Raw genomic sequence first — 11,525 nt, 5'->3', positions numbered from 1 at the left:
AAAAAAAAAAAAAAAAAAAAAAAAAAAAAAAAAAAAAAAAAAACACACAAAAGACAGAAAGAGATATGTCAAAGAATATGTACATTGTCTTCAGTATTTACTTCCCTTTCGGCCCCATGGGAAACAACAGACCTACGCACATCCTTTCACGTTAATACACATAAAATATGCAATGATATGGATAGCAAAGCAATTGTGTGTTTGAAGTATTACACAAAATATATTATCTAAGATGGTTATGTGTAGTACCTTGGAGGAGTTTGGGGAGGGAGATTCATGTTGACTGTTGATGGGGCGAGATGGAGTGTTTCCGGCTGTTCCACCGTAGGGTCTGGCACCTTCACGCCTCTCTTCTTTCACTTGGTCGAAAATGTGTGTGTAACTCATGTTCTCCCCTGAACCTACTGACCCTGGAAATGGTGGAATCGTCGTCCCTCCCTAACATACAATTGTAATAAGCCAACTACTTCATAATATCCCTGAATTAAACTAATACAATATGACTCTTCAAACGCCAATGACTAAATAAATAAATAAAAACATGTAAATGTATGTCATACCCTTCCGTTGCTGCCGCCTCTAAGATTGGGTCTAGGCTGTGTCTGTGCGGGACGAGGAGGAGCGTGTTGCTGCCGGTTTCCTGAACCGCCTCCACCTACATAACCTCCGTATAATCCGCCTCCATCTCTGCCTCCGCCGTAGAGCTGGTCAGCAGGAGGAGCTCTGACTTTATTTCTCTCGGTTGGTGGAGGTGCTCTTGGCGTGCCCTCTCTAGCTGGTTTTGGTGGTTCAGGTCGTGGAATTCTAGGAGCAGGTTGAGGAGGAGTTTTGATATCTGAGTTCTCTAGAGATTCGTACAAGTCTGCTCGTTTGTTCGTCCTCGCGTTATCGAAGACGACCGTGAATGGCTGGTCTTGGTTGCTCCAGTCCCCAAACTTTGGAACATGCGGACGGTTCTGTAATCAAGCATTCAAGGATGAAGCTAATTATGAGAATTTGGTCGAAAAGGTTTCGAGTCTTAGCCTGAATTAAAAAGATATAACTTGATGTGCAAGAAACCAATATGCTTCGTTAACCCTAATCAGAACTACGAGAGCTAGCTTCCCGCTACACACTAGAGAACAGATATAATTTTCAGAATACGAAAGTCAACTGATTGAAACAAACTAAGATCTATGTTTTAACGTTCAGACAGTGAATTTAAAGATTCATTAGAAAACAACAGTTCACGAGTTGAAGATTCCGACAAACTTTAAGGTTTTGTTAAACATGGTTTGATATGCAGATCTGAGATGGGAATACAGGGAAATAATAAAGGGATATATAAAACATATAAAAAGTGTTGATACAAAAGATTTTTTCAAACTTACTGTCATGTTTCTTGATCTACACCGCTATAAATGAAGAAAGGCTTCAACAATGGCTATGTCTGAAACCGAGAAAGAAACAAAGAAACGTGTTGAGAGAGAGAATAGAGATACGCAAATATGTTTATATATATATGATGACGTTCACTTTTTTTTTTGAACAACCGATGACGTTGACTTACGTATAAATAATGTCTTTTTACTCTGTAAAGTTTGAATGTCTCCGTTGCGTCTCTCACGGTCAACAGCGACTTGTTCAAAACTTTACGACACGACTTGGCATTAACCGCGTCTTCTCTAAACGCTACACACGCTTTTCACAGTTTCTTTTGCCAGAGTGTCATCCACATTTGGTCTTTTCTCCCTCAGGTTTTTCTTGTCTTGTAATATATCAATTATCAAACTCTTTTTGTATTTTAAGAAAATGTTTCATGGCCAGTCTATATACTATGATTACGTACTTAATAACAGTTGTGAATATCGAAATGTATATCCGTTGAAGTACTTAATTTTGGAAACATTTAATCGTGTTTCAAACATTCGATAAAGCAAATTATATGATGGATGAGCAAAAAAATGCCAGATTATGTGAAGGAGGGTCGTGCAAGTGCAACTCACCATTATGTTGTTTGTAAGTGGCATCTTAGTTAATCAATTTGTCGCTAAATATTTGTTGTTAATTAAACTACCGCCGTCGTCATCAAGTATAAAATAAAATATTGTGGTTAGCATGTAGAAGATTAAAGAAAGATTTACGCCCACACACACAATTCATCTTATGAATTACACTTTAAGGTACTTTAGTTATAGTAGACACTTTCTCTTAGTGAAATGTCTAGCTTAACCCTCAACTCTTAGTAAAAATGAGTTTCATGAATTCTCTAACCAGAATAATTGGTTCTTGGTTTTTCTAACTAGTAACAATAAAACAAATAATAGATTTTTCACTCTCATTTTGTAGATTCCAAGAGACAAAATTTATCTTTCCCCCGACTTCTTGTAGATCTAGAAACTCAAACTTCAGAAACCCTAATCAACTTTCTAAAAATCAGATCTTCTCCGGCGATAGTCGATTTCGTCATTAACCAAGGCCAACCACCGTCGATTGAGAAAAACCCGCCATGGAAGGTGATTTACATTTCGTACTATGTCTCCGCCGCCGTTGTTTCTTCATGGAAGGTGATTTACGTTTCCTACTATGTCTCCACCTCTAGCTTTCACTCGATCTGAGACTGCTCCGCCGGATTAGCCTCTCCAGCTCTTCATCCTCCACCATTGGTGAGTCACACCATGAATCCATAAACTCCAATCCATTATCAATCGTGTTTCTCTGTTCCTAATTTCATAGATATATCTAACAGATTCGTATATGAAAAGTTAGTTTCTTGTCTGATTGTGGTGGTGAATGCCGCGATGGTAGATGCCGTGGTGGCGGATGTAGATACGGAGGTAAAAGACGTGAAGAGGAGGAGGTGGTTGTAGATGCCGTGATGGTGGATGCTATGGTGGTGGATATGGATACAGAGGTCGAGAACATGAGGAGGAGGAAGTGGTGGTTTAGTTTTGTCTGAGTTCTCGATATAAACCTCAACTCTATGTTCTTCTGTTTAAATCTGTAGAAAAGTTTTATCTTTTATTCTTCAACTCCGACATTCACTTGCCACCTATCCTTGATTCCTCACCACTTCACAACTTGTCTAACCACTGCTTGTCGCACAACCACACAATCCCCGTCCACACGTCGCCCGAACACACACTTCACAACCACTCCACTCCTGACCACACATCGCCCGTCCACATAACCTCTGACCATAAAGCTGCCGAACAGTTGACGCCTAACCATGACTTACCCGACCACAACTCACCCAAACCACAACAACCTTAGCAACCCGCCTCATGTCGCCACACATGATACACCTAATGGACACCTTTTGTTTTGCTCTTAATGTGTCGTTAGGCTTATGTCTATTCATGTACTTTAATTCCACGAACTGAGTATGTGTGGCTCTTTTGGTATTTAACTAACATATTACATATTCATGCCTACCTTTATCTCATGTCCACAGCTGCGTGTCCACTACAAACCTAACCACTGATTCAATACGCACACAACGGCTTCGCATGCATCCACGCCAATCCCATCCAAGTCAAAGTAACAGCCTTGCCCACCAAATTGTGTACACAGAATTTGCCCACATAAAATTTTGTAACATTTTCGTGTCCATATAAATTGTATCCACAGAAAGTTGTATAAAGGAATACGAAGTTTGTAACGTTATAGAGTTATAGCGAAATCTGCTTACCTTCTCTCGCACCATCTACCAAACACCCTCGTAGCACTGACATATTCGCTGCCGTTAGATCTTTTAGCTTTTAAACAGATCCAACGACTAAAAACAATTAACTTTATCCCATACACCTACTTTTTGACTTAACCCCTTTGTCATTTATTGCAACTGAACGGAAACTTAAGAATTTTAAGTTTGACTCTTTAAAAGTAACACACTTCTCTTTAGACAAAAGGAGAGTTATTTTTGTCCGAAAAATTACAGTTGGCCAAAGAATGTGTGCCAACTAGAGAATGTGTTTATTAGGAAAAACAAAAGTCACAATGTGCCTCTCAAAACTCTCTCAAGATTAAAAACAGTTTGTATCTTATTAGTTAGCCTTGGCGTCTCTTGGTTAATTAGCTGTTGAACGTACCTAGTTGAACGGGCAGCATGGTTACAGCTGCATTATTTGATTATACTAATTACCACAAGACATATTATATACCCAATCGCTGGTGTATAATAAGAGAAGTTGTCTCTCTAGGAGACGAAGACTTCAAACGACTGTCTTAGTCCAACTTGTAAATAGCACCAAATTAAATATTTTTGACTTTATCAGTCGGTCCATCACATTCAGTTCACTTGTGTTTTTGTAGATTGAAACAGTGGAGAGGTACATAGTAGCAGAGCTCTTGTTTAACATTCCAAACATTTTTTAAGATCTGGTTAATTATACTATTACAAAGTATAAAAATATTAGCCGATTCTTATCCAAGACTGGCTTACATGTATTATGGACCTAGTGCTGAGTAGTTTTCTTGGCTAAACTTTACTTGTCTTTTTGAAAATTAGGACTCTAATTAATATATGGACCTGAGTCTTGCTCTTATCTTGGTTCTTTACCCACTGATGGTGTCTCTAAAATGGTAAAATTATGAAAGGATACAGTTTTTAGCATCAGCACAAAGTCATCTGAACAATGAACTTTGTAAAAAAAAAATGTAATTTGAGCATTAGTAGGAAAAACGGTTAAGTAACGCCGTCTGTGGGGATCGAACCCACGGCCACGGGATTAAAAGTCACGCGCTCTACCACTGAGCTAAGACGGCTATTGAACATTCGTACGATGAGGATTACTTGAACGATACTTCTAAGAGGTGATAGTTCTGTAGTCTTTCCCTCTCTCACCGTTCAAAACGTAGATGAGAACTGCTCTGAGAAGACCCTTCCTTCAACGTGCTCCTATCGCTGTGGACTGATCAAAAGAGATGCTTTTGGTTCTGGGGTTTGATGATACAGTGGATGAGTCACTGGATGATGTGTTTCAGTGGCGGTTGTGGGCATAGTGGGAAAATGTACAGCGTTGTTGTGAATGAAGAGAGTGGTGATGAGGTGAAAACCGGTAGTGTTTGTCTCACTATATTTAAAAATTACATAAGTCTACCGCCAAAAATTCTAAGCTTCTGAAACGGGAAGATACATTAAAAAAAAAAACGAGAATAAAGAAAGCCAAATCATAGTATAGCCATATCTTAATGCAACGACTTCCGGAGATAGTTCAGCTGATCTTGATGCCATCATACAAAAAGACACTAAACTATTAGCGTTTTGATCCCAATTCAAGAAGTATCTTCTTCCTTGGGCCCTGAAACAAAAACACAGGTGAGATCATAAAGATGTTGAACAAAGTGTTATTAGCGTAGTCTTATAAGTAAGTAGCTTACCATTGGTATAAGCATAGCCTTGAGGTCATCATCTGTCATATGCATGAGAGCATCCATATCAACCTGAGAAAGACCAAAAAAGAATGAGAACACGAGCTTATGACAAGATGACAAAAAGCATATGTATATATCAAATATTACATACTTCTTCCACTTGAAAAGCTGTTGAATATTTCTCGAGACCCAATGATTCCAGAAAGCTATCAACCGACGCACCAGCCTGAAAACCAAAAAATGTAAAGCTAAGAAACAGGTAGTGTACAGTATCCATAAGCTCCCAACGGTCAGAAGAATGGTTTTATAGTTGGAGAAAAGTGAAATAATATTTTGCCTGCTGTGACTTCTTCCTGGTAGCTTGACTTGAAGTTCTTCTAGTAGTCTCTGTTGCAGTTCCAGTCACTACACTCTTCAAGCTCGGTCTAGCAGTCTCCACTTTAGATTTTGGTTGCACATTCATTGTCCCAGAGAGCTTTTCCCGTAAATCCCTCACGCCTGAACCACTTTGAGTCCCATGATGCCTCTTCTGAAGCTTCATGCGGAGATCTCCAGAATCAACTCTGCGATCTAAGCAAGTCATCAAACAGAGAATCAAAAACCAAACATAAACACCTTAGTTTCTGGTAAAGAGAATTAGCCAGAGGGAAAAAAAGACATACTTGAGAGTTGAGGCTTGTCACTACTGAAAAGATCATGCTCCCATTTGTCATCCTGCCTTTGCCTGGAAGCATGAGAAGGAAGGTGGAATATGAGTATAAACCCAATCTCCAACACATAAACAAACACAGATTCAGTTAAAGGCAAAATCTCTATACAAAAGAGCCAAACATCAAGTCTCTCCATATCTAAAAAGTCCTCCTAAGCTAATTAACCTAAGAAAGAGACATCTTGTGCTGCAAGGAAGATCATAATGTAGCTATCATCAATCTATAGTCTATACACAAGAGGTAACATCCTACACCAAGCACCAGCTAACAACAAATGTAGAATCCTACATCGAGATTGAATTATTCAAAACAAATTAGAACCTTTTCCCAGTCACTCGTCGCGAGGGAGTAGAGTTGTCGCTAGAACCGCCATTGATTCGATCCTTTACGAGTTTCCTGCTTCCAGACTCGGACTCCAATCTATCAGCATACATCTTTTATTCGACGAAAGATTCAGACTTTTCTATCCTAAGCCCTAAATCAAGAAAACCCAGAAGGCGAAAACGTTCCAGATAGAAACCCTAGAATCTATCGAAAAATTCACAGGGGAAGAAGGAAAGAGAGCTTCATGAACGAGGATCTGTGTTAAGAGGAGAGAGATCCAATCAAGTACCGCGTCAGCTTCGCTTAATCGGTTCGGGTCCGGTCTAGTGTGGTTAAGAATTACGATTATACCTTACCGGACAAAAATAAAGAAACGGTTAAGCCGGTTTGACTGAGAGAAAATGATCGAAACCGGTTTAATCCGAGGAGGTAATTCGACAACATTTCATCCAATCGGGTCGGGTATAGTGGGGTTAAGAGTTAGGATTAGACCCTCCGGGCAAACAAAGAAATGTTTAAACGGGTTTGAATGATCGAAAATCATCAAAACCGGTTTAATCCGATGAGAGAATTCGATTTTTTTTTATCCAATCAAGCACCGGGTCAGCTTGGCTCTATCTGGTCGGGTCTAGTGGGGTTAAGAATCACGATTAAACCGGTTTGACTGATCGAAAATTAAAGCAAAAATTGGCTAATTGGGCTATACTGGAAATGATTCGTCTCATTATAGGTTTGAGTACATCGTTTTTGTCCCATTATATCTTTGCATTTATAAATACAAAATTAAGCCTATAATTAAGAAATAACATAATTTTATTAACCTTGATTATTAATAATATTTGTGTTTTTAATTTTTCATTAGGAACCTCAAAATCTAAGAATCTTCGTCCCTCGTTTACTCGATTACAAAGTGAATAATTTGCCTGGTACATAGACATAGACAAATGGTCTAAATTGTGACATAGAAAACTAAGGAGAATAATCAGTTTCTATTCATTCTTGAAAAATACACCATTTGTGAAGAATATTCGATGCGTATGGTTCCGTGTCATTCCTTAAATTTGAAGGAGTTATAGAACAAAAACATTCCTTATCAAAATATTTTTTTTTCGTTCCTTTTATTTTACTTTTATTCATTATTTTCCTACTTATTCATATTTCTATTTTAACGGTCACCAGTTAGAGTCAAAAAGTTAAAATATAAATTCTACCATGTTTAGAACGTAACATACAAATAAAAACTCAATGTTTTATCTACGATATGTATAATAGAGTAATCTTTAACGTTTTCTAAAATTTTCTACAATAAAGTAAAAAGCCTACGATATATTATATTTTATAAATAACAAATATCTTTGGTTAAACCTGAATACACATATTCTATATTTGGATAGATCATAGATAAGACCTTACAATATACATTACAAATTTTATAAAATAAGTCAGAACGTCAATTTTATCCTTGTTAAAAGTTATAATATACATTCGAAGAAATTTAGATCAACATATCCAAATTGTTTTGGAATTCGATTTTTGTACATCAAAAAAATGTAAAATATTATCATGATGATATTACTTTTTCACAAAATTTTATTAATATAAAAAAATTAATAATTATTTTCGTTATTATGATGGCATTTATATCCAAAACTAACCGGTTAATGTAAGAGTATAAAGAAACAAATACATTTCTCCTCTAATTTGCCAATTTCCCCAAAATTAAAAAATTCTGTCTGTGCTTTATCCGGTTTAGTCCAAGATTCGCTTTTTTACTTGCCAATTCGGTACGATTGCTGTCCTTTTTTACATTTTGTTTCTTTTTTCTGTCAAATTCCTTTCTAAAAAAACATCGATTCCTTATAGTTGTGATGGTTTTGTGTTAAAGTTTTAAAATACAAAAACTTTTGAAACTCAGAGCATAGCTTAGCTTAGCTTTCTAGCTTCTTCTGCTGATTCTTACATGAGTGATCCAGTTCTGCTTAATCTCCATATCTAGGGTCTCTTACGTTTCTCATACGGTAACTCCCTCGTCTGATTTTTTTTTTGAGTTGTTTTGGTACATTTTTTTTGTTTTACTTGTTTTGATCCTCGACGAAGCTCAGATTCATGATACCATATTTACTATCTCCTTTCGTTGATTACAACTAGTCCCAGGACAAGAACGCGGTCTCTATTAATCGGTAAATTTACATTTTCCGTTACGGCTAGGTCACTTGTCCTAATATGTTTGCGTGCTTGCTGTTTTTTCTTTTCATGGTTTTAAGCTGTTGAGTTTTTTTTTATAGGTAGAGAATGTCTCTAGCGGAGTCGTCATGGAAGCGGCTAGTAAACGCTGCGTTACAAAGGGATAGAGCAGGAGGAGGAGCTGGTGGTGGTACTGGTCAGGGCAGCCTTATGGATTATGTTCCTTCATCTCTACCGAACAACAGGGACATAGACGCTATTTTGAGAGCTGCTGATGAACTCCAAAATGAAGACCCCAGCATTGCTAGGATCTGTAAGCTGTTTCTTGTTTTTTTATGGGCAGTTTTAGCTTTTATACTGTTTGTGAATTTTATTGAACATTTTTGTTGCAGTATGTGAGCATGCTTACTCGCTAGCACAAAATCTTGACCCTAAGAGTGAAGGCAGAGGTGTTTTACAATTTAAAACCGGATTGATGTCTGTTGTTAAGGTATGTTTCTCTCATGTGATGCCATTATTTGTTAAGATTGTAGTAGATGATGATGATCCATGTGTGACAGATAATTTGGAAACTAGAGTCTGCGTTTAGTTTTTCATTTGAATTTTTTTTCCCATGGTTTTGCATATTAATACATTATTATGTCTTGGTTCACTTCAGCAAAAGTTAGCAAAAAGAGAGGTTGGGACCATAGACAGAACTCAAGATAGCAAACGACTGCAAGATTTCTACAGGCTGTACAGAGAAAAGAACAACGTTGACACTTTAAAGGAGGAGGAGATGCAGCTCCGTGAGTCAGGGGTTCTCACTGGCGAGTACGTATATCAACTACAGAACACATAATCTGTAAATTTAATGTAATTTTTGAAGCCAAAACGCTTTGATATTGGCTTCCAGGCTGGAGCGGAAAACAGTAAAAAGGAAAAGATTGTTTGCCACCCTTAAAATTCTTGGAAATGTGTTGGAGAAGGTTGCAAAAGAGATCCCTGATGAGGTTGTGTACATTTCCTCTATGCAATCAAGCTTCTATTACTCAAAATCCGTTTTTTTTTCTTGTCAAAGTAGGCCTTTAGAATGCAGCTAATAATCAACTATTTTGTACTTCAACAGCTGAAGCATGTTATTGATTCTGATGCTGCAATTAGCGAGGACACAATTGCTTACAACATTATTCCTCTTGAGGCTCATGTCACCACAAATGCCATTACGGGTTTCCCTGAGGTCAGATATTTTCCACACATGCGTCTATGCTATGTGGCTCGTCTTGATTTATGACAATAAAATGTGAGCAGGTGAAAGCGGCAGTTGCAGCGTTGAAGTATTTTCGAGGCCTGCCAAAATTGCCGGATAATTTTCCCATTCCTGCGACAAGGAATGCTGATATGCTTGATTTTCTCCAATATATATTTGGGTTTCAGGTTAGTCTATCCGAGAAGCTTCTTTTGTATTACTAAATGAACTTTCATGTATCGTATATGATTTCTAATTTTTTTTTTTAACTCCAAGTTGAAAGAGTATGGATCGTATGTGAAGTCTTAAACAATTTGAAAATTTATAATGTTGAAAAATTTAATGAGTCTATGATCTGTTTTTGGCTAAATTAAGACACTATTGGTTTCCAAGCAAAGCTTTTGCATGATGTTTTAGGATCTCTTTTATTAGCTTCCCTTCCATATTTTACTTCTGATATATCCTTTTCATGTTCATATATTAATTTTCCTGTGGATTGCTACTGTTAATATCCAGATTCACATTGGACAGCCAAGCTTTGTTTTTGTTGTTTTTCTAATATATCAATTCTTATGGCCGCAGAAAGACAGTGTTTCCAATCAGCGTGAACATATAGTTCTTCTTCTTGCTAATGAGCAATCCCGCCTTAATATTCCTGAAGAAATGGAACCTGTAAGTGCCAAAGCTTATTTGAATCTCATATGATGAATTTCGCAGAATTTTCTTGATTAGAAGTAGATTATTCATGATTTTGGCTTTGTTCATCTTATTATAGTGGTTATTCTTTGTTTGGACTTCTAGTTGACAAAGCTTAAAAGTGATGTATTTTTATGTTAATATCTCATGAATAACCTTTTATTTTATGCTCTATCAGAAACTGGATGACGGTGCAGTGCATAAGGTGTTTCTGAAGTCCCTAGACAACTACATTAAGTGGTGTGATTACCTATGCATTAAACCTGCATGGAGCAAGTAAAATTATCCCCTCTTCCTTGTCTTTTCCAGCTACCACTCTTGCATGCTCATTTTGGTTTTGTAAGTTGCAGCTTAGAGAGAATCAGTGGAGAAAAGAAACTACTAGTCCTCTCTTTGTATTTCCTGATTTGGGGTGAAGCTGCTAACATACGGTTTCTTCCAGAATGTTTGTGCTACATATTCCACCACGTAAGTTTTATCCTGAAGGCTTATTTTTACCAGGATTCTAGTGTCTCATGCTGAATATTTTATTATAATATTTTGGTCCTTTGATTTTATTTGCTAATGCTGAATATTTTCCTGTAGATGGTAGTAGAAATGAATGAGATCTTACGCCAGCAAGTTTCTCGCCCTGCTGTGAGTTGTATGCCAGTCGATAGTCATGGCGGTTCTGACGTTGGTGTATCATTTCTTGATCATGTCATTGCTCCACTGTATGAAATTGTATCAGCGGTATGCTATCTAAAGTGTTCTTTCACCCCTGGACTTGGTAGTCATGCTAAGAATTGTTGCTCTGTGCAGGAAGCTTTTCACAATGAGAATGGCCGAGCACCTCATTCAGAGTGGAGAAACTATGACGACTTTAATGAGTATTTTTGGTAAATTTTTAAATCTTTGTCTGTTGGGTTAATTTCCTTCTCTCTGTTGCCTGACTTTTTTTTTTAATTTTCGAGGTCGCTTCGCTCATTCGAACTTGGTTGGCCGTGGAGAACGAGTTCATCTTTTTTTCAGAAACCTATACGGAGAAG

General features: G+C 37.4%; 3 protein-coding genes and 1 non-coding gene across 5 annotated transcripts in view; 1 reads left to right on the top strand and 3 right to left on the bottom strand.

Moving 5' to 3' along the window:
* Nucleotides 1-1,459, bottom strand: part of LOC106332699 (RPM1-interacting protein 4-like) — a 1,706-nt gene extending 247 nt beyond the window's left edge. The window contains exons 1-4 of one of the 2 annotated variants that reach the window (XM_013771174.1): nucleotides 1,371-1,459; nucleotides 561-956; nucleotides 250-438; nucleotides 84-132 (exon numbers count right to left, since the gene is read on the bottom strand). In XM_013771174.1, the coding sequence (XP_013626628.1) occupies nucleotides 91-132; nucleotides 250-438; nucleotides 561-956; nucleotides 1,371-1,376 (633 nt within the window). In that variant the 5' untranslated portion in view covers nucleotides 1,377-1,459 and the 3' untranslated portion in view covers nucleotides 84-90. Of the gene's footprint in view, nucleotides 1-9; nucleotides 133-249; nucleotides 439-560; nucleotides 957-1,370 lie in introns of those variants that run through there. The other variant, XM_013771175.1, reaches the window with a different exon arrangement.
* A 3,215-nt stretch (nucleotides 1,460-4,674) lies between these two features.
* TRNAK-UUU lies at nucleotides 4,675-4,746 on the bottom strand. The gene has a single exon. It is a non-coding gene; the product is annotated as a tRNA-Lys (tRNA).
* A 279-nt stretch (nucleotides 4,747-5,025) lies between these two features.
* On the bottom strand, nucleotides 5,026-6,658 carry LOC106331807 (Usher syndrome type-1G protein-like). The gene is made up of 6 exons (XM_013770221.1): nucleotides 6,387-6,658; nucleotides 6,018-6,079; nucleotides 5,693-5,925; nucleotides 5,507-5,581; nucleotides 5,362-5,424; nucleotides 5,026-5,282 (listed from the first exon to the last, which is right to left on the bottom strand). Exons 1-6 carry the CDS (start codon nucleotides 6,497-6,499, stop codon nucleotides 5,238-5,240), a joined length of 591 nt encoding a protein of 196 aa, XP_013625675.1. The 5' UTR covers nucleotides 6,500-6,658; the 3' UTR covers nucleotides 5,026-5,237.
* A 1,674-nt stretch (nucleotides 6,659-8,332) lies between these two features.
* Nucleotides 8,333-11,525, top strand: part of LOC106330160 (callose synthase 9-like) — a 12,823-nt gene continuing 9,630 nt past the window's right edge. Inside the window, exons 1-13 of the mRNA XM_013768691.1 lie at nucleotides 8,333-8,407; nucleotides 8,675-8,886; nucleotides 8,966-9,063; nucleotides 9,232-9,386; nucleotides 9,469-9,565; nucleotides 9,682-9,792; nucleotides 9,864-9,989; nucleotides 10,384-10,473; nucleotides 10,676-10,773; nucleotides 10,848-10,965; nucleotides 11,083-11,229; nucleotides 11,299-11,375; nucleotides 11,451-11,524. Coding sequence (XP_013624145.1) covers nucleotides 8,682-8,886; nucleotides 8,966-9,063; nucleotides 9,232-9,386; nucleotides 9,469-9,565; nucleotides 9,682-9,792; nucleotides 9,864-9,989; nucleotides 10,384-10,473; nucleotides 10,676-10,773; nucleotides 10,848-10,965; nucleotides 11,083-11,229; nucleotides 11,299-11,375; nucleotides 11,451-11,524 — 1,396 coding nt within the window. The 5' untranslated portion in view covers nucleotides 8,333-8,407; nucleotides 8,675-8,681. The remainder of the gene's footprint in view (nucleotides 8,408-8,674; nucleotides 8,887-8,965; nucleotides 9,064-9,231; nucleotides 9,387-9,468; nucleotides 9,566-9,681; nucleotides 9,793-9,863; nucleotides 9,990-10,383; nucleotides 10,474-10,675; nucleotides 10,774-10,847; nucleotides 10,966-11,082; nucleotides 11,230-11,298; nucleotides 11,376-11,450; nucleotide 11,525) is intronic.

Source organism: Brassica oleracea, chromosome C3 (assembly GCF_000695525.1).
Source record: "Brassica oleracea var. oleracea cultivar TO1000 chromosome C3, BOL, whole genome shotgun sequence".
NCBI lineage: Eukaryota > Viridiplantae > Streptophyta > Magnoliopsida > Brassicales > Brassicaceae > Brassica > Brassica oleracea.
This window is presented reverse-complemented; position numbering and strand designations above follow the sequence as displayed.